This window comes from Pseudophryne corroboree, chromosome 3 (genome assembly GCF_028390025.1).
Source record: "Pseudophryne corroboree isolate aPseCor3 chromosome 3, aPseCor3.hap2, whole genome shotgun sequence".
Classification (NCBI taxonomy): domain Eukaryota; kingdom Metazoa; phylum Chordata; class Amphibia; order Anura; family Myobatrachidae; genus Pseudophryne; species Pseudophryne corroboree.
In genome coordinates this window covers 662,630,423-662,652,954 of record NC_086446.1, presented here as the reverse complement: position 1 = coordinate 662,652,954, position 22,532 = coordinate 662,630,423, and the positions used below count along the sequence as shown (strand labels likewise).

At 48.5% G+C, this 22,532-nt stretch overlaps 1 protein-coding gene across 1 annotated transcript in view; it reads left to right on the top strand.

The window, feature by feature from the left end:
• Positions 1 to 22,532, top strand: part of NSMCE4A (NSE4 homolog A, SMC5-SMC6 complex component) — a 147,083-nt gene that overhangs the window by 13,238 nt on the left and 111,313 nt on the right. The window contains exon 6 of the mRNA XM_063961850.1: positions 18,723 to 18,813. Within this exon, the coding sequence (XP_063817920.1) occupies positions 18,723 to 18,813 (91 nt within the window). The remainder of the gene's footprint in view (positions 1 to 18,722; positions 18,814 to 22,532) is intronic.

The window sequence follows — 22,532 nt, the reverse complement described above, 5'->3', positions numbered from 1 at the left end:
ACAAGAAGCAGGATGGCGATGGCAGAAGCCACAAGGATTCTCCGATGGGCGGAAAATCATGTGTTAGCACTGTCAGCAGTGTTCATTCCCGGAGTCTCAGCAGACACGACCTCCACCCGGGGAGAGTGGGGACTTCATCCAGAAGTCTTTCAAATGATTGTTCAGCGTGGGGAAAGGCCACAGGTGGACAGGATGGCGTCCCGCCTCAACAAAAAGCTACAAAGATATTGCGCCAGGTCAAGGGACCCTCAGGCGATAGCTGTGGACGCTCTGGTAACACCGTGGGTGTACCAGTCGGTGTATGTGTTCCCTTCTCTGCCTCTCATACCCAGGGTAATGAGAATAATAAGAAGGAGAGGAGTAAGAACTATACTCATTGTTTCGGGTGGCCAAGAAGAGCTTGGTACCCAGAACTCCAAGAAATGATCTCAGAGGACCCATGGCCTCTGCCGCTCAGACAGGACCTGCTGCAGCAGGGGCCCTGTCTGTTCCAAGACTTACCGCGGCTGCGTTTGACGGCATGGCGGTTGAACGCCGAATCCTGAAGGAAAAGGGCATTCCGGAGGAAGTTATCCCTACGCTATTTGAAGCTAGGAAAGAAGTGAACGCAAACCATTATCACCGCATATGGCGGAAATACGTTGCGTGCTGTGAGGCCAGTAAGGCCCCAAAGGAGGAATTTCAGCTAGGTCGATTTCTGCACTTCCTACAAGTCAGAGGTGACTATGGGCCTAAAATTGGGTTCCATTAAGGTCCAGGTTTCGGCTCTATCAATTTTCTTCCAAAATAGAACTGGCTTCACTGCCTGAAGTTCAGACTTTTGTTAAGGGAGTGCTGCATAGTCAGCCCCCGTTTGTGCCTCCAGTGGCACCGTGGGATCTCAACGTAGTGTTGGATTTCCTGAAGTCGCATTGAGTTGAGCCACTTAAATCTGTGGAGCTACAATACCTCACGTGGAAAGTGGTCATGCTGTGGGCCTTGGCGTCGGCCAGGCGTGTATCAGAATTGGCGGCTTTGTCAAAAGCCCTTATCTGTATTTTATATGGATAAGGCGGAATTGAGGACTCGTTCCCAATTCCTTCCTAAGGTGGTAGCAGTTTTTCATGTGAACCAACCTATTGTGGTGCCTGCGGCTACTTGGGACTTGGTGGATTCCAAGTTTCTGGACGTAGTCAGGGCCCTGAAAAGTATATGTTTCCAGGACGGCTGGAGTCAGGAAAACTGACTCGATATTTATCCTGTATGCACCCAACAAGCTGGGTGCTCCTGCTTCTAAGCAGACTATTGCTCGCTGGATCTGTAGCACGATTCAACTTGCACATTCTGCGGCTGGACTGCCGCACCCTAAATCTGTGAAAGCCCATTCCACGAGGAAAGGGGCTCTTCTTGGGCGGCTGCCCGAGGGGTCTCGGCTTTGCAAAATTTGCCGAGCTGTTACTTGGTCGGGTTCAAACACTCTTGCAAGAGTCTACAAGTTTGATACCCTGGCTGAGGAGGACCTAGAGTTTGCTCATTCGGTGCTGCAGAGTCATCCACACTCTCCCGCCCGCTTGGGAGCTTTGGTATAATCCCCATGGTCCTTACGGAGTCCCCAGCATCCACTTAGGACGTTAGAGAAGATAAGATTTTACTCACCGGTAAATCTATTTCTCGTAGTCCGTAGTGGATGCTGGGCGCCCATCCCAAGTGCAGATTGTCTGCAATACTTGTATATAGTTATTGCCTAACTAAAGGGTTATTGTTGAGCCATCTGTTGAGAGGCTCAGTTGTTATCATACTGTTAACTGGGTATAGTATCACGAGTTATACGGTGTGATTGGTGTGGCTGGTATGAGTCTTACCCGGGATTCAAAATCCTTCCTTATTGTGTCAGCTCTTCCGGGCACAGTATCCTAACTGAGGTCTGGAGGAGGGTCTTAGTGGGAGGAGCCAGTGCACACCAGGTAGTCCTAAAGCTTTCTTTAGTTGTGCCCAGTCTCCTGCGGAGCCGCTAATCCCCATGGTCCTTACGGAGTCCCCAGCATCCACTACGGACTACGAGAAATAGATTTACCGGTGAGTAAAATCTTATCTTTCCATTTGGCCAGGAAAAATCCAGGCAAAAAATTCCAAGTGTGAAAGTTTTTGCACACTTTCCCATTTGCTCCTGAAGGTAGGAAATTCTGGGAAGGACCCCCGGGGGTTGACGTATCAGTCTCCCGACTGTCCAAAAAGGCGGTGCTGCCTGCTCCGGGTACCTTTACCATAAAGGAACCTGGGAACAGAAAGATATTGACTACACTCAATCTATTTACATGGCAGCAGGTGTCTTGCAAAGGCAAATCAAAGCAGGTTGCTGGATGACCCATGCCATTCTTACGTGGGCCACTCAATTCAGGGATATGCCTCTGGTCACTGTGGTGACTCTCCTCAAGCACATTCAGGACACTACACACGTCCTGTGACTCGCTTAAGAAGATGGGTAATAATGCTAGGACTTCTGCCATGGCAGTGTCGGCGCGCAGGGCTTTGTGGTTGCGTCAGTGGATAGCGGATGCGTAATCAAAGCGCAGTGTGGAATCCCTCCCCTTTTCTGCGGAATGGCTCTTTGGGGTTGAGTTGGATATGTGGATTTCCAAAGACACGGCTGGGAAATCCACGTTTCTTCCCTCTGGGTCCCCGCTGGCTAGGCGTTCCTACCCGGGGCAGTCTGTGCAGTCCTTTCGGCCTAACAGATTTCGATCTAGGGCCAGAGGTGCCTCCAATGCGAATAGAGGCACCAGAGGTAAGTCAAAAAGACCGGCCACCACTGGTTCTCCGGAACAGAGCACCAGTTCTGCTTCCACTAAGTCCTCAGCATGACGGTGCCCACCCACCCCGAGGAGATCTCTAGGTGGGAGCTCGACTGCGTCACTTCAGCCGCATCTGGGAAGGCTCCTGCCAGGGGATACCTGGGTAAGGGAACTCATTTCTCAGTGCTACAAGCTGGAGTTCGACGGTGTTCCTCCGCAACGATTTTACAAATCAAGCTTACCAGCTTTGGAAGATACGCAGGTTACGTTGCAACAGGCCATCCGAAAGTTTGTCAGACCTTCGTCATTGTTCCAGTACCAATACCACAATGAGGCAGGGGTTATTACTCCAACCTGTTTGTGGTACCAAAGCCGGACGGCTTGGTACCGCCCCATTTTGACTCTTAAGTCCTTGAATCCTTACCTGAAGGTTTTCAAGGTCAAAATGAATCCCTGAGGGCAGTGATTGCGGGCCTGGAAGAACAGGAATTCTTGGATATCAAGGACGCCTACCTTCATATTCCAATTTGGCCACCTCGTGGCTTATCTGAGGTTTGCCCTACTGGACGATCATTACCAGTTCCAGGCTCTACCCTGTGGCCTGTCCCGGGCTCCGAGGGTATTCACGAAGGTGATGGCGGAGATGATGCTCCAACTCCGGGTCCAGGGGGTCAGTGTTGTCCCTTACCTGGACAATCTTCTGATAAAAGCAAGATCCAGGGCGCTTTTATTACTCCATATCGACCGCACTATCCAACTTCTGTCACACCATGGGTGGATTCTCAGTCTACAGAAGTCCCACCTGGAGCCGACCCAACGGCTCCTGTTCCTGGGGATGTTGCTGGATACAGTGACCAAGAGGGTGTACCTCCCGGAGGACAAAGCGAGGCCACTTCAGGAGATGGTCCGCATGGTGCTCCGACCTACTCTAGTATCCATTTATCTTTGCATCAGATTGTTGGGGAATATGGTCGCCTCATAGGAGGCGATCCAGTATGGGAGGTTCCATGCCAGAACATTTCAATTGGATCTCCTGGGCAAGTGGTCCTGATCACATCTACAGATGCACCGGATGATTCGGCTGTCACCTCAGGCCAGGATTTCCCTCCTGTGGTGGCTGCAGTCCTCCAACCTACTGGAAGGCCGGAGTTACGGGATTCAGGATTGGACCCTCCTCACAACGGATGCGAGTCTGCGAGGATGGGGAGCTGGCACCCAAGGGGCGCAGTTCCAGTGCAGGTGGTCAGCCCACGAAGTCCACCTTCCGATCAACATTCTGGAACATCGGGCGATCTGCAATGCTCTGCTTCAGGCCTCATCTGCTCACGGATCACGCGATTCAAGTTCAGTCGGACAACGCCACAGTAGTGGTGTACATCAATCCGCAAGGAGGAACAAAAAGCAGAGCCTGCATGCGAGAGGTGTCAAAGATACTCCTCTGGGCGGAAAGAAATGCAAGAGCAATGTCGGTAATCTTCATTCCGGGTGTGGACTTCCTGAGTTGTCACGGTCTCCACCATCAGGTGTTCCAACAGATCGTCCACCGGTGGGGCTGCCCGCAGATAGACATGATGGCTTCTCATCTCAACAAGAAGATTCACTGGTATTGCTCACGAACCAAGGACCCTCAAGTGAGGGCAGTGGATGCACTGACGTAGACTTGGCCTTAACGGCTGGTCTACTTGTTTCCTCCGATTCCGTTGCTCCCGAGGGTGCTTAAGCGAATCAGAAATCAAGGAGTCCAGGCAATTCTGATTGCCGCGTACCACGCCCTCCGAGGCCAATCCGGGGATCTTCTGGACATGTCCATTGAAGACCCTTGGCCTCTACCACTAAGAAGCGATTTTCAACAAGGACTGTTCGTCTACCCGGACTTACGGCGACTTTTTTTGACGGCATGGAGTTTGAGCGGAACATCCCAGCTCGTAAAGGCCTATCCAAAAAGGTTTTCTCTAACGTCCTAGTGGATGCTGGGGACTCCGTCAGGACCATGGGGATTAGCGGCTCCGCAGGAGACAGGGCACAAAAATAAAGCTTTAGGATCAGGTGGTGTGCACTGGCTCCTCCCCCTATGACCCTCCTCCAAGCCTCAGTTAGGTTTTTTGTGCCCGTCCGAGCAGGGTGCAATCTAGGTGGCTCTCCTAAAGAGCTGCTTAGAAAAAGTTTTTAGGTTTTTTATTTTCAGTGAGTCCTGCTGGCAACAGGCTCACTGCAACGAGGGACTTAGGGGAGAAGAAGTGAACTCACCTGCGTGCAGGATGGATTGGCTTCTTAGGCTACTGGACACCATTAGCTCCAGAGGGATCGAACACAGGCCCAGCCATGGAGTCCGGTCCCGGAGCCGCGCCGCCGACCCCCTTGCAGATGCCGAAAAGCGAAGAGGTCCAGAAACCGGCGGCAGAAGACTTTTCAGTCTTCATGAGGTAGCGCACAGCACTGCAGCTGTGCGCCATTGTTGTCACACACTTCACACCAGCGGTCACGGAGGGTGCAGGGCGCTGCAGGGGGCGCCCTGGGCAGCAATGAGAATACCTTGTTCTGGCTAAAAAATACATCACATATAGCCCTTGGGGCTATATGGATGTATTTAACCCCTGCCAGGTCTCACAAACTCCGGAGAAGAGCCCGCCGAAATAGGGGGCGGGGCCTATCTCCTCAGCACACAGCGCCATTTTCCTGCTCAGCTCCGCTGCGAGGAAGGCTCCCAGGACTCTCCCCTGCACTGCACTACAGAAACAGGGTAAAAAAGAGAGGGGGGGGGGGGGGCGGCACTTTTTTTTGGCGTTTTTGATATATATTAAGCTGCTATAAGGGAGACAACACTTCTATAGGGTTGTTCCTATATATTTATAGCGCTTGGGTGTGTGCTGGCAAACTCTCCCTCTGTCTCCCCAAAGGGCTAGTGGTGTCCTGTCTTCGATAAGAGCATTCCCTGTGTGTCTGCTGTGTGTCGGTACGTGTGTGTCGACATGTATGAGGACGATGTTGGTGTGGAGGCGGAGCAATTGCCGGTAATGGTGATGTCACCCCCTAGAGAGTCGACACCGGAATGGATGGCTTTATTTATGGAATTACGTGATAATGTCAGCACATTACAAAAATCAGTTGACGACATGAGACGGCCGGGAAACCAGTTAGTACCTGTACAGGCGTCTCAGACACCGTCAGGGGCTGTAAAACGCCCTTTACCTCAGTCGGTCGACAAATCTAGTGTCGACGGTGAAGAAACAAACGTATTTTCCAGTAGGGCCACACGTTATATGATCACGGCAATGAAGGAGGCTTTACATATCTCTGATACTGCATGTACCACAAAAAGGGGTATTATGTTGGGTCTGAAAAAACTACCTGTAGTTTTTCCTGAATCAGACGAATTGAATGAAGTGTGTGATGAAGCGTGGGTTAACCCCGATAGAAAACTGCTAATTTCAAAGAAGTTATTGGCATTATATCCTTTCCCGCCAGAGGTTAGGGCGCGCTGGGAAACACCCCCTAGGGTGGATAAGGCGCTCACACGCTTATCAAAACAAGTGGCGTTACCGTCTCCTGAAACGGCCGCCCTCAAGGATCCAGCAGATAGGAGGCTGGAAACTATCCTGAAAAGTATATACACTCATACTGGTGTTATACTGCAACCAGCCATCGCCTCTGCATGGATGTGCAGTGCTGGGGTGGTTTGGTCGGATTCCCTGACCGAAAATATTGATACCCTGGATAGGGATAGTATTTTACTGACTATAGAGCATTTAAAGGATGCATTTCTATATATGCGAGATGCACAGAGGGATATTTGCACTCTGGCATCGAGAGTAAGTGCGATGTCCATATCTGCCAGAAGAAGTTTATGGACGCGACAATGGTCAGGTGATGCGGATTCCAAACGGCATATGGAAGTATTGCCGTATAAGGGGGAGGAATTATTTGGGGTCGGTCTATCGGATTTGGTGGCCACGGCAACAGCCGGGAAATCCACCTTTTTACCTCAGGTCCCCTCCCAACAGAAAAAGGCACCGTCTTTTCAGCCGCAGTCCTTTCGTTCCTATAGGAACAAGCGGGCGAAAGGACAGTCATATTTGCCCCGAGGCAAAGGAAAGGGTAAGAGAGTGCACCAAGCAGCTTCTTCCCAGGAGCAGAAGCCCCCCCCCGGCTTCTGCAAAGCCCTCAGCATGACGTTGGGGCTTTACAAGCGGACTCAGGGGCGGTGGGGGGTCGACTCAAGAATTTCAGCGCACAGTGGGCTCACTCACAGGTGGACCCCTGGATCCTGCAGATAATATCTCAGGGTTACAGGTTGGAATTCGAGAAGTCTCCCCCTCGCCGGTTCCTAAAGTCTGCTCTGCCAACGTCTCCCTCAGACAGGGCGACGGTATTGGAAGCCATTCACAAGCTGTATTCTCAGCAGGTGATAGTCAAGGTACCCCTCTTACAACAGGGAAAGGGGTATTATTCCACACTATTTGTGGTACCGAAGCCGGACGGCTCGGTAAGACCTATTCTAAATCTGAAATCTTTGAACCTGTACATACAAAAATTCAAGTTCAAGATGGAGTCACTCAGAGCAGTGATAGCGAATCTGGAAGAAGGGGACTTTATGGTGTCCCTGGACATCAAGGATGCTTACCTGCATGTCCCAATTTGCCCTTCACATCAAGGGTACCTCAGGTTCGTGGTGCAAAACTGTCATTATCAGTTTCAGACGCTGCCGTTTGGATTGTCCACGGCACCTCGGGTCTTTACCAAGGTAATGGCCGAAATGATGTTTCTTCTACGAAGAAAAGGCGTATTAATTATCCCTTACTTGGACGATCTCCTGATAAGGGCAAGGTCCAGGGAGCAGCTGGGGGACGTAGTAGCACTAACCCAAATAGTGCTGCAACAGCACGGGTGGATTCTGAATTTTCCAAAATCTCAATTGACCCCGACGACACGTCTGCTGTTCCTGGGAATGATTCTGGACACGGTTCAGAAAAAGGTGTTTCTTCCGGAGGAGAAAGCCAAGGAGTTATCCGAACTTGTCAGGAACCTCCTAAAACCAGGGAAAGTGTCTGTGCATCAATGCACAAGAGTCCTGGGAAAGATGGTGGCTTCTTACGAAGCGATTCCATTCGGCAGATTCCACGCACGAACTTTTCAGTGGGATCTTCTGGACAAATGGTCCGGATCACATCTGCAGATGCATCAGCGGATAACCTTATCGCCACGGACAAGGGTGTCTCTGCTGTGGTGGTTGCAGAGTGCTCATCTGTTAGAGGGCCGCAGATTCGGCATACAGGACTGGGTCCTGGTGACCACGGATGCCAGTCTGAGAGGCTGGGGAGCGGTCACACAGGGAAGAAACTTCCAGGGGAGTATGGTCAAACCTGGAGATGTCTCTTCACATAAATATACTGGAGCTAAGAGCGATTTACAGTGCTCTAAGCCTGGCAAAACCCCTGCTTCAGGGTCAGCCGGTGTTGATCCAGTCGGACAACATCACGGCAGTCGCCCACGTAAACAGACAGGGCGGCACAAGAAGCAGGAGAGCAATGGCAGAAGCTGCAAGGATTCTTCGCTGGGCGGAAGATCATGTGATAGCACTGTCAGCAGTGTTCATTCCGGGAGTGGACAACTGGGAAGCAGACTTCCTCAGCAGACACGATCTACACCCGGGAGAGTGGGGACTTCATCCAGAAGTCTTCCACATGATTGTGAACCGTTGGGAAAAACCAAAGGTGGACATGATGGCGTCTCGCCTCAACAAAAAACTGGACAGGTATTGCGCCAGGTCAAGAGACCCTCAGGCAATAGCTGTGGACGCTCTGGTAACGCCGTGGGTGTTCCAGTCAGTGTATGTGTTTCCTCCTCTGCCTCTCATACCAAAAGTACTGAGAATTATACGGCAAAGGGGAGTAAGAACGATACTCGTGGCTCCGGATTGGCCAAGACGAACTTGGTACCCGGAACTTCAGGAGATGCTCACGGAAGATCCGTGGCCTCTACCTCTAAGACGGGACCTGCTTCAACAGGGACCGTGTCTATTCCAAGACTTACCGCGGCTGCGTTTGACGGCATGGCGGTTGAACGCCGAATTCTAAGGGAAAAAGGCATTCCGGAAGAGGTCATTCCTACACTGGTAAAAGCCAGGAAGGAGGTGACTGCACAACATTATCACCGCATTTGGAGAAAATATGTTGCGTGGTGTGAGGCCAGGAAGGCCCCCACGGAGGAATTTCAATTGGGTCGATTCCTACATTTCCTGCAAACAGGATTGTCTATGGGCCTCAAGTTGGGGTCCATTAAGGTTCAAATTTCGGCCCTGTCGATTTTCTTCCAGAAAGAATTGGCTTCAGTTCCTGAAGTCCAGACTTTTGTAAAAAGAGTACTACATATACAGCCCCCGGTTGTGCCTCCAGTGGCTCCGTGGGACCTTAATGTAGTTTTGGATTTTCTCAAATCCCATTGGTTTGAGCCGCTCAAATCGGCGGATTTGAAATATCTTACATGGAAAGTAACCATGCTACTGGCCCTGGCTTCAGCCAGGAGAGTGTCAGAATTGGCGGCTTTATCGTATAAAAGCCCATATCTGATTTTCCATTCGGACAGGGCAGAACTGCGGACGCGTCCTCATTTTCTGCCTAAGGTGGTGTCAGCGTTTCACCTGAACCAGCCTATTGTGGTGCCTGCGGCTACTAGCGATTTGAAGGATTCCAAGTTGCTGGACGTTGTCAGGGCATTGAAAATATATATTTCAAGGACGGCTGGAGTCAGAAAATCTGACTCGCTGTTTATACTGTATGCACCCAACAAGCTGGGTGCTCCTGCTTCTAAGCAGACGATTGCTCGTTGGATTTGTAGCACAATTCAACTTGCACATTCTGTGGCAGGCCTGCCACAGCCTAAATCTGTAAAGGCCCATTCCACAAAGAAGGTGGGCTCATCCTGGGCGGCTGCCCGAGGGGTCTCGGCATTACAACTCTGCCGAGCAGCTACGTGGTCGGGGGAGAACACGTTTGTAAAATTCTACAAATTTGATACCCTGGCTAAAGAGGACCTGGAGTTCTCTCATTCGGTGCTGCAGAGTCATCTGCACTCTCCCGCCCGTTTGGGAGCTTTGGTATAATCCCCATGGTCCTGACGGAGTCCCCAGCATCCACTAGGACGTTAGAGAAAATAAGATTTTACTTACCGATAAATCTATTTCTCGTAGTCCGTAGTGGATGCTGGGCGCCCATCCCAAGTGCGGATTGTCTGCAATACTTGTACATAGTTATTGTTACAAAAAAATCGGGTTGTTATTGTTGTGAGCCGTCTGTTCAGAGGCTCCTACGTTTGTCATACTGTTAACTGGGTTCAGATCACAGGTTGTACAGTGTGATTGGTGTGGCTGGTATGAGTCTTACCCGGGATTCAAAATCCTTCCTTATTGTGTACGCTCGTCCGGGCACAGTATCCTAACTGAGGCTTGGAGGAGGGTCATAGGGGGAGGAGCCAGTGCACACCACCTGATCCTAAAGCTTTATTTTTGTGCCCTGTCTCCTGCGGAGCCGCTAATCCCCATGGTCCTGACGGAGTCCCCAGCATCCACTACGGACTACGAGAAATAGATTTATCGGTAAGTAAAATCTTATTATTGCTGCCATGGTTCAGGCCAGGAAACCTGTGACGTCAAAACGCTATCATCACATCTGGAGAAGATATGTGTCTTGGTGCGAGGAACGCACGTATCCGCCTGCAGAGTACCACTTAGGGCACTTCTTACGTTTCCTGCAGGCTGGTGTGGATAAGGGCTTGCGTCTGGGTTCCATTAAGGCCCAGATTTCAGCTCTCTTCATTTTCTTCCAGAAGAAAATGGCACTGTTGTCAGAAGTTCAGACCTTCTTGCAAGGGGTACTCCACATCCAACCTCCTTTTGTGCTGCTTACGGCACCCTGGGATTTGAATGTGGTGTTGGAATTTCTACAGTCCTCCTGGTTTAAGACTCTGATGACGGTAGAAGAAAAGTACCTCACATGGAGGACAGTGATGTTACTGGCCCTGGCTTCTGCTAGACGTGTCTCAGAATTGGGGGCCTTATCGTGTAAGAGCCCATACTTGGTCTTTTACGACGACAGAGCGGACCTCAGGACTAGGTAGCAGTTCCTGACTAAGGTTGTCTCTGCGTTCCACTTGAATCAACCTATTGTGGTTCCGTCCAGTTCTGACACTTCTGCTTCTCCGGAGGCATTGGATGCTGTGCGAGCCTTGAAGATCTATGTCAAGCGAACGGCTGGAATCAGAAAGACGGATTCCTTGTTCGTGCTCTATGATGCGCAGAAAAAGGGTTGTCCTGCTTCAAAGCAGTCCATTGCTCGTTGGCTTAGGCTTTACTATACAACAGGCCTATGTATCGGCTGCCTTACCTGTTCCACAGTCTCTGAAGGCCCACTGTACAAGATAAGTGGGCTCTTCCTGGGCGGCTGCCCGTGGAGTCTCGGCCTTGCAACTATGCCGAGCTGCTACCTGGTCGGGGAAGAACACCTTTGTAAAGTTCTACAAGTTTGATACCCTGGCCAAAGAGGATACCCAGTTTGGACAGGCGGTGCTTGCAGATGTCTCCCCACATTCCCGCCCGTTCTGGAAGCTTTGGGACATCCCCATCGTACGAAGTCTCCCCAATCTCCCTTATGGATGCTAGAGAAAATAGGATTTTAATTACCTACCGGTAAATCCTTTTCTCGTAGTCCATAAGGGATATTGGGCACCCGCCTCAGTGCATTGACTTTTCTGCAGGTTCTCTTGTTTGGTTACCTGTTGCTGTTATTGTTACCAGCCGTTCGTGGTGTGCTGGTCTTAAATCTCACCACTCTTTATCATGTTCCTTCTCTCATATATGTCCTTTCTCTATCGTCCTAGTGGATGCTGGGGTTCCTGAAAGGACCATGGGGAATAGCGGCTCCGCAGGAGACAGGGCACAAAAAGTAAAGCTTTTCCAGATCAGGTGGTGTGCACTGGCTCCTCCCCCTATGACCCTCCTCCAGACTCCAGTTAGATTTTTGTGCCCGGCCGAGAAGGGTGCAATCTAGGTGGCTCTCCTAAAGAGCTGCTTAGAAAAAGTTTAGCTTAGGTTTTTTATTTTACAGTGAGTCCTGCTGGCAACAGGATCACTGCAACGAGGGACTGAGGGGAGAAGAAGTGAACTCACCTGCGTGCAGGATGGATTGGCTTCTTGGCTACTGGACATCAGCTCCAGAGGGACGATCACAGGTACAGCCTGGATGGTCACCGGAGCCGCGCCGCCGGCCCCCTTGCAGATGCTGAAGTCAGAAGAGGTCCAGAATCGGCGGCTGAAGACTCCTGCAGTCTTCTAAAGGTAGCGCACAGCACTGCAGCTGTGCGCCATTTTCCTCTCAGCACACTTCACACGCAGTCACTGAGGGTGCAGGGCGCTGGGGGGGGGCGCCCTGGGAGGCAAATGTAACCTATATAAAGGCTAAAAATACCTCACATATAGCCCCCAGAGGCTATATGGAGATATTTAACCCCTGCCTGGATTCACTAAATAGCGGGAGACGAGCCCGCCGGAAAAGGGGCGGGGCCTATCTCCTCAGCACACGGCGCCATTTCCTCTCACAGCTCCGCTGGTCAGGACGGCTCCCAGGTCTCTCCCCTGCACTGCACTACAGAAACAGGGTAAAACAGAGAGGGGGGGCAAATTTATGGCGATATTTTGATATATATAAAGCAGCTATAAGGGAGCACTTATTATAAGGCTATCCCTGTTATATATAGCGCTTTTGGTGTGTGCTGGCAAACTCTCCCTCTGTCTCCCCAAAGGGCTAGTGGGTCCTGTCTTCGTTAGGAGCATTCCCTGTGTGTCTGCTGTGTGTCGGTACGTGTGTGTCGACATGTATGAGGACGATATTGGTGTGGAGGCGGAGCAATTGCCAAATATGAGGATGTCACCCCCTAGGGAGTCGACACCAGAATGGATGCCTTTATTTATGGAACTACGGGATAGTGTCAACACGCTAAAGCAGTCGTTTGACGACATGAGACGGCCGGACAATCAATTAGTGCCTGTCCAGGCGACTCAAACACCGTCGGGGGCTGTGAAACGCCCTTTGCCTCAGTCGGTCGACACAGACCCAGACACAGGCACTGACTCCAGTGGTGACGGTGACGAATCAACCTTATTTTCCAGTAGGGCCACACGTTATATGATTTTGGCAATGAAGGAGGCGTTACATTTAGCTGATACTACAGGTACCACTAAACAGGGTATTATGTGGGGTGTGAAAAAACTACCTATAGTTTTTCCTGAATCAGAAGAATTAAATGACGTGTGTAATGAAGCGTGGGTTGCCCCTGATAAAAAGCTGATAATTTCAAAGAAATTATTGGCATTATACCCTTTCCCGCCAGAGGTTAGGGAGCGCTGGGAAACACCTCCTAGGGTGGACAAGGCGCTAACACGCTTATCTAAACAAGTGGCGTTACCCTCTCCTGAGACGGCCGCACTTAAAGATCCATCAGATAGGAGGATGGAAAATATCCAAAAAAGTATATACACACATGCAGGTGTTATACTACGACCAGCTATAGCGACTGCCTGGATGTGCAGTGCTGGGGTAGTTTGGTCAGAGTCCCTGATTGAAAATATTGATACCCTGGACAGGGACAATATTTTACTGTCGTTAGAACAAATAAAGGATGCATTTCTTTATATGCGTGATGCACAGAGGGATATCTGCACACTGGCATCACGGGTAAGTGCTATGTCCATTTCGGCCAGAAGAGCTTTATGGACGCGACAGTGGACAGGCGATGCGGATTCAAAACGACATATGGAAGTTTTGCCGTATAAAGGGGAGGAGTTATTTGGAGTCGGTCTATCAGATTTGGTGGCCACGGCTACAGCCGGGAAATCCACCTTTCTACCTCAAGTCACTCCCCAACAGAAAAAGGCACCGACTTTTCAACCGCAGCCCTTTCGTTCCTTTAAAAATAAGAGAGCAAAGGGCTATTCATATCTGCCACGAGGCAGAGGTCGAGGGAAGAGACAGCAACAGGCAGCTCCTTCCCAGGAACAGAAGCCTTCCCCGGCTTCTACAAAAGCCTCAGCATGACGCTGGGGCTTCTCAAGCGGACTCGGGGACGGTGGGTGGTCGTCTCAAAAATTACAGCGCGCAGTGGGCTCACTCGCAGGTAGATCCCTGGATCCTGCAGATAATATCTCAGGGGTACAGGTTGGAATTAGAGACAGATCCACCTCGCCGTTTCCTGAAGTCTGCTTTACCAACGTCCCCCTCCGAAAGGGAGACGGTTTTGGAAGCCATTCACAAGCTGTACTCTCAGCAGGTGATAGTCAAGGTACCTCTTCTACAACAAGGGAAGGGGTATTATTCCACTCTTTTTGTGGTACCGAAGCCGGATGGCTCGGTAAGGCCTATTCTAAATCTGAAGTCCTTGAACCTGTACATAAAGAAGTTCAAGTTCAAGATGGAGTCACTCAGAGCAGTGATAGCGAACCTGGAAGAGGGGGACTTTATGGTATCCTTGGACATCAAGGATGCGTATCTCCACGTTCCAATTTACCCCTCACACCAGGGGTACCTCAGGTTCGTTGTACAAAACTGTCACTATCAGTTTCAGACGCTGCCGTTCGGATTGTCCACGGCACCTCGGGTCTTTACAAAGGTAATGGCCGAGATGATGATTCTTCTTCGAAGAAAAGGCATATTAATTATCCCATACTTGGACGATCTCCTAATAAGGGCAAGGTCCAGAGAACAGCTAGAGATGGGATTAGCACTGTCGCAAGAAGTGCTAAAACAGCACGGGTGGATTCTGAATATTCCAAAATCCCAGTTAATGCCGACAACTCGTCTGCTGTTCCTAGGGATGATTCTGGACACGGTTCAGAAAAAGGTTTTTCTCCCGGAGGAAAAAGCCAAGGAGTTATCCGAGCTTGTCAGGAACCTCCTAAAACCAGGAAAGGTGTCTGTACATCAATGCACAAGAGTCCTGGGAAAAATGGTGGCTTCTTACGAAGCAATTCCATTCGGCAGATTCCACGCAAGAATTTTCCAAAGGGATCTGTTGGACAAATGGTCAGGGTCGCATCTTCAGATGCACCTGCGGATAACCCTGTCTCCAAGGACAAGGGTGTCTCTTCTGTGGTGGTTGCAGAGTGCTCATCTATTGGAGGGCCGCAGATTCGGCATACAGGATTGGATCCTGGTGACCACGGACGCCAGCCTGAGAGGCTGGGGAGCAGTCACACAAGGAAGAAACTTCCAGGGAGTATGGACGAGCCTGGAAACGTCTCTTCACATAAACATTCTGGAACTAAGAGCAATATACAATGCTCTAAGCCAGGCAGAACCTCTGCTTCAGGGAAAACCGGTGTTGATCCAGTCGGACAACATCACGGCAGTCGCCCATGTGAACAGACAGGGCGGCACAAGAAGCAGGAGTGCAATGGCAGAAGCTGCAAGGATTCTTCGCTGGGCAGAGAATCATGTGATAGCACTGTCAGCAGTGTTCATCACGGGAGTGGAAAACTGGGAAGCAGACTTCCTCAGCAGACACGATCTTCACCCGGGAGAGTGGGGACTTCATCCAGAAGTCTTCCACTTGCTGGTAACCCGTTGGGAAAGACCAATGGTGGACATGATGGCGTCTCGCCTCAACAAAAAACTGGACAGGTATTGCGCCAGGTCAAGAGATCCGCAGGCAATAGCTGTGGACGCGCTGGTAACGCCTTGGGTGTACCAGTCGGTGTATGTGTTTCCTCCTCTGCCTCTCATACCAAAAGTATTGAGAATTATACGGCAAAGAGGCGTAAGAACGATACTAGTGGTTCCGGATTGGCCAAGAAGGACTTGGTACCCGGAACTTCAAGAGATGATCACGGAAGATCCGTGGCCTCTACCTCTAAGGAGGGACTTGCTTCAGCAGGGTCCCTGTCTGTTTCAAGACTTACCGCGGCTGCGTTTGACGGCATGGCGGTTGAACGCCGGATCCTAAAGGAAAAAGGCATGCCGGAAGAAGTCATTCCTACTTTGATTAAAGCAAGGAAGGAAGTAACCGTGCAACATTATCACCGAATTTGGCGAAAATATGTTGCGTGGTGCGAAGATCGGAGTGCTCCGACGGAGGAATTTCAACTGGGTCGATTCCTACATTTCCTGCAATCAGGATTGTCTATGGGTCTCAAATTGGGATCTATTAAGGTTCAAATTTCGGCCCTGTCGATTTTCTTTCAAAAAGAATTGGCTTCAGTCCCTGAAGTCCAGACCTTTGTTAAGGGAGTGCTGCATATACAGCCTCCTGTGGTGCCTCCAGTGGCACCGTGGGATCTCAATGTGGTTTTGGACTTTCTAAAATCTCATTGGTTTGAACCACTAAATAAGGTGGATTTGAAATATCTCACTTGAAAAGTGACCATGCTTCTAGCCCTGGCTTCTGCCAGGAGAGTATCAGAATTGGCAGCTTTATCTTACAAAAGCCCATATCTGATTTTCCATTCGGACAGGGCAGAACTGCGGACTCGTCCGCATTTTCTCCCTAAGGTGGTGTCAGCATTTCATCTGAACCAGCCTATTGTAGTGCCTGCGGCTACAAGTGACTTGGAGGACTCCAAGTTACTGGACGTTGTCAGAGCATTAAAAATATATATTGGCAAGGACAGCTGGAGTCAGAAAATCTGACTCGTTGTTTATATTGTATGCACCCAACAAGATGGGTGCTCCTGCGTCTAAGCAGACGATTGCTCGTTGGATCTGTAGCACAATCCAACTTGCACATTCTGTGGCAGGCCTGCCACAGCCTAAATCTGTAAAGGCCCACTCCACAAGGAAGGTGGGCTCATCTTGGGCGGCTGCCCGAGGGGTCTCGGCATTACAACTTTGCCGAGCAGCTACGTGGTCAGGGGAGAACACGTTTGTAAAATTTTACAAATTTGATACTCTGGCTAAGGAGGACCTGGAGTTCTCTCATTCGGTGCTGCAGAGTCATCCGCACTCTCCCGCCCGTTTGGGAGCTTTGGTATAATCCCCATGGTCCTTTCAGGAACCCCAGCATCCACTAGGACGATAGAGAAAATAAGATTTTACTTACCGATAAATCTATTTCTCGGAGTCCGTAGTGGATGCTGGGCGCCCATCCCAAGTGCGGATTATCTGCATAAATTGTACATAGTTATTGTTAACTAATTCGGGTTATTGTTGAAGGAAGCCATCTTTCAGAGACTCCGCTGTTGTCATACTGTTACCTGGGTTTAGATCACAGGTTGTACGGTGTGATTGGTGTGGCTGGTATGAGTCTTACCCGGGATTCAAAATCCTCCCTTATTGTGTACGCTCGTCCGGGCACAGTACCTAACTGGAGTCTGGAGGAGGGTCATAGGGGGAGGAGCCAGTGCACACCACCTGATCTGAAAAAGCTTTACTTTTTGTGCCCTGTCTCCTGCGGAGCCGCTATTCCCCATGGTCCTTTCAGGAACCCCAGCATCCACTACGGACTCCGAGAAATAGATTTATCGGTAAGTAAAATCTTATTTTCTCCTTCGGGCACTGTTTTACCATTAACTGCCTGTGGGAGGGGGCATAGAGGGGAGGAGCCAGCACACCCAGTGAAGAAATTTAAAGTGCACCGGCTCCTTCGGACCCCGTCTATACCCCATCGTACGAAGTCTCCCCAATATCCCTTATGGACTACGAGAAAAGGATTTACTGGTAGGTCATTTTAAAATTCTATTTTTAAAATGTACTTATTTGTGTATTTCTGTCAGTATTTAAATGTGTGGGTTTCATTCTTCCGATTGAAGGGAAATGGTATTACCCGTAATCAACTAAGTATTAATCAGCACTTAATTACAAAAGTAACAGCCAAAAAACGAACAGGAGTAATACTCCACTTTTGTCCTAAATTGTCAGACAGCAACAGTCAATTATCTTCTTAACGTAAGATTTATGCCTAGCCAAGGAGCCTCGTCAGTTGTCCTCGAAATGCTCTGATCAATAAATATACTAGAGATGAGCGGGTTCGGGTTTTTCTCTGATTTGCTCTGTTCTCAAAACGGCATCTTATTGGCTATCCAAAACAAGAGACATCCGTGAGCCAATAAGATGCCGTTTTGAGAACCAAGTAAATCCGATTAAAACCGAACCCGCTCATCTCTAAAATATACTCAAAAGCCGGCACCATACTGCAGTTCTTATGTCCTGTTAGAGGCTAAAACTTTTGTCTCAGACTTAAATTTTATACCATAAAGTGGGAATTGCTGCCAGATATTAGTCTGTATTAAGCTGTAACAGTCACTGGCTAGTACCAATGTTTATCTTTTATACATGCTCAGTTAGCTCTATCATATACCGAAGACGCAGAATGTTTGAAGATACTCCCATCAGTTTCTAAAGCCCCTTTGTCTAGAATACTTAATTTACAGTGATCTGTGTACTGGAATGTAGCTCACTGTCTCCTACTAAACACCATAAAAGGTACTACTCACTAGATACCCAATAATGCCAGTGACCGTAACAAGTAGGCCTCACAGTTTGTCTTGTTTGACCTCAGGATTACGGCCTTCTCAGTATGAATACAATCTCCGTAGTCCTCAACTGCAGAGTATTACAATTTTCTATGCAGTGTTGAAATCAAATGATTAATCCTATAGTTACATTATGTAATGTTTTACACAGAACTATTGTACACTTTCATGGGTGTTACTGTAGTAGGAAATGTGTGACGTATAGAGCTGCCAGGTGTATTGTTTTTCCATGTTCTATTCATCTACACAAACCAGATTTGTTAATTATTTGAGAATTCTGCAATTGGTGTAGCTTTGGTTTAGGTCAGTTTATATACTTGTTACGCCAATGCAATGGTTAAGGGAATGTGAGTAAAATAAGTATTAAAGACTACACATGCGGCGGGTAAATTTTTGTTGCTTGGCTAAACAATATCCATGTTTTTTGTTTTTTTTATTAGTTGAAAAAAATGGAAGAGTCTCACCAAGAAGCTACAGAGAAGGAAGTTGAACGGATTCTTGGGTTCCTGCAGTCCTACTTCAGAGATGACCGTAAGTAACAAGATATGTACAAAGGGGAAGTGCCATATATTGTCTTTATATATCACAACTAGAGAGGCCAATCCCAGGCCGTGTTTTAAATCCCAGGATTCCTGGGATTGCCTTGTTGTGTTTAAATTTGCATTTTTCAATGTCCCCATCCACGGTGCCCAGACAACTCGTCCTCCTCTAGATGGGTGGGAGGGAGGGACCACTTGCTTTGACCGGTGGTGTCCGGGGCGGCTGGGGGCAGGGGGAGCCGGGCAGCATCTGAACCTGCTGAAGATGTTCAACACCGCCTGGCATTGAAAACAAAGAGCCGGCTAATACCAAAATCCCCAGGATTGGAAGCGCCAATCCCGGGATCCCGCCGATCTCTGTATTGGCCACCTAATCACACCACGTGTTAGGGGCACGCTACCATTGATTACTTGGAATAGAATATATGTACTTTTGGCTCTGGGGTGACCCTTAGACTACAACAATTAATCTGTTTTCTATGTGGGCTTGTATGCCAGTGTTAAGCCGTCATGATCGCTGTTTTTTTTCCTCAAAAATATTTGTATTACTACTGTTTCTTTTTTGTCATTATGTACCCTTTGTCTCTGTCTCCATGCATTCCGTACTCTGTGTACTGTCTTGCATCTTGTAATCTTTGGTCTTCCCAAATAAACTTACCTAGTTTCTAAAAACAAAACAAATGATTTACATTTGAATTTATATTTAAACTATTAAACTACTTATGTGCAGCTGTTGGTGGCTAGTTACCTAGTTTACAAAAAATTCTCATTGCTGCTTTATGGAAGAGATTATAGGGAAGATTTATCAACGTTTGGAGAGAGATGAAGCGCCAACTAATCTGCTTCTGTCACTTTATAGGCTGTGTTTGAAAAATTACATTTAGGAGCGGATTGGGTGATACTTTCTCTCCATGCTTTGACACCTCTACCCCTGTATATTGAGACCAATGGGACCATGGGCCCGACCTGATCACTGCTGTGCTTTTTAGCGGGCGATTATCGATAGACTGCGTATGCACCACAATGCACATGCATGTCACCAAACAGGCGTCGCCGAACAGCGACAAGCTAGTACAAAAATTTCAGTTGCACAGCCATTCGCATGCTGAGTAACATGAAGAGGGCGTTTGTGGGTGGTAACTGACCATTTTCTGGGAGTGACAAAAAGGGGGAAAGGATAGACTCTTTTAGGGGCACTCTACCTGTTTAAAATAGAACTTTTAATCGGTTAAGTTAAAATATAATTGAAAAAAAGTTTATAAAGGCTTAAAACCCCAGAGTAAGGAAAACGTGTGGGTGTAGTATTAGTGCTCACAGTGAAAATATTGAGAAAAATATTTATCAATACAATTTCACCAGTATATAGGTTAATAAATTAGCGATAGTCACATGTTAGTACAAAATACCGTCCTTCGACAGTCCTGTGCTCTAGGTGCTACGTACATGCAGTCAATTAGTATGTCTAGCGGATGACCTGAAATAAATCTTGCAAATGAAAATACCTTGTTTGTGAAACACAAAAGGACAGATCCATTCAATCAGTCACAGTATATGTGGATCAAAATATACATTGTATCAGCACTGTCAACAGACAATGGATACTAATTCTCTGGTATCGGAACAGGTTAAATACCTAAGCACATCTGCAGCAATGATACTAGTGAAATTGTGTGACTCAAAGAGAAAATATATCTGCCTAAATTTTGCTGTCAATGAGTTTCAATTTGTATAAAATCAACGGAAATGCAGTTACTATTCAAGCTGGATGCATGTAATATTAAAGCTCTCGATAGATATATCAAATGCCAGTGACATCTGTAAGAGTATGCATAGCCGTGAGCAAAATTCCATTGTTATAACCAGTAGAATAAAAGCTTAAATGCTGTGATGTAGGCATCTCTGTGCCACAGGTACAAAAGATAATGGTAGATTTGAATTTATGTAACAGAGGTTTGTTAAGGTAGATCTAAAACCCCCAATGATTTGCAGTCCAGTCGTGCAGCTGCTGCACAGACATCTGTAAAAGCATTGAATGTCTGGGTGAGCGTGCCACTGTGGCGAATAAGAGGGGAGAAAAAACTGCTTTTGTTTCCGTTCCTCCCTGACTTTCCTGATGTATACAACAGCGCAGGAATGGCCATGAGGGAGGCAGATCCAGTGAGAGAACTTTTGAAATATTGAGGTAAGTATTACAACATAATTATTATAAGAGCATTGCAGGGGCTTTACACTGTGTAATTCCTGCGCTGTCAGCTTTAATATTACATGCATCCAGCTTGAATAATAACTGCATTTCCGTTGATGTGATACAAATTGAAACTCATTTGCAACAAAATTTAGGTAGAGATATTTTCTGAGTCACACAATTTCACTAGTATCATTGCTGCAAATGTGCTTGGGTATTTAACCTGTTGGGATTCCAGAGATTTCGTATCCATTGTCTGTTGACAGCGCTGATACAATTTATATTTTGATCCACATATACTGTGACTGAATGGATCTGTCCTTTTGTGTTTCACAAACAAGGTATTTTCATTTGCAAGATTTATTTCAGGTCATCCGCTAGACATACTAATTGACTGCATGTACGTAGCACCTAGAGCACAGGACTGTTGACGGTATTCTGTACTAACGTGACTATCGCTAATTTCTCTAACGTCCTAGTGGATGCTGGGGACTCCGTAAGGACCATGGGGAATAGATGGGCTCCGCAGGAGACATGGGCACTTTAAGAAAGAATTTAGATTCTGGTGTGCTCTGGCTCCTCCCTCTATGTCCCTCCTCCAGACCTCAGTTTGAATCTGTGCCCGGACGAGCTGGGTGCTGTTCAGTGAGCTCTCCTGAGCTTGCTGTAAAAGTATTTTGTAAGGTTTTTTATTTTCAGGGAGTTCTGCTGGCAACAGACTCCCTGCATTGTGGGACTGAGGGGAGAGAAGCAGCCCTACTCTCTGAAGATAGGTCCTGCTTCTTAGGCTACTGGACACCATTAGCTCCAGAGGGATCGTACACAGGATCTCACCCTCGTCGTCCGATCCCAGAGCCGCGCCGCCGTTCCCCTCGCAGAGCCGGAAGACAGGAGCCGGGTGAGTATGAGAAGCAAAGAAGACTAAGAAATCGGCGGCAGAAGACTCCGTTCTTCACATGAGGTAACGCACAGCACTGCAGCTGTGCGCCATTGCTCCATACACACCTCACATACTCCGGTCACTGTAAGGGTACAGGGCGCAGGGGGGGGGGGGGGCGCCCTGGGCAGCATATGGACCTCTGTTGGCAAAAGTAAGCATATATACAGTTGGGCACTGCATATATGTATGAGCCCCCGCTAAAAAGATATGTATTTTAGCGGGACAGAAGCCCGCCGTGGAGGGGGCGGGGCTTCTCCCTCAGCACTCACCAGCGCCATTTTTTCTCCACAGCTCCGCTGAGAAGAAGCTCCCCAGGCTCTCCCCTGCAGATCACGGAAGAAAAAGGGTAAAAAGAGAGGGGGGGCACATAATTAGGCGCTAAAAACACAAATACAGCAGCTACTGGGTTAACATTAAGTTACTGTGTTATTCCTGGGTTATATAGCGCTGGGGTATGTGCTGGCATACTCTCTCTCTCTCTCTCTCTCTCTCTCACACTCTCTCTCTCTCTCTCTCTCTCTCTCTCTCTCTCTCTCTCTCTCTCTCTCTCTCTCTCTCTCTCTCTCTCTCTCTCTCTCTCTCTCTC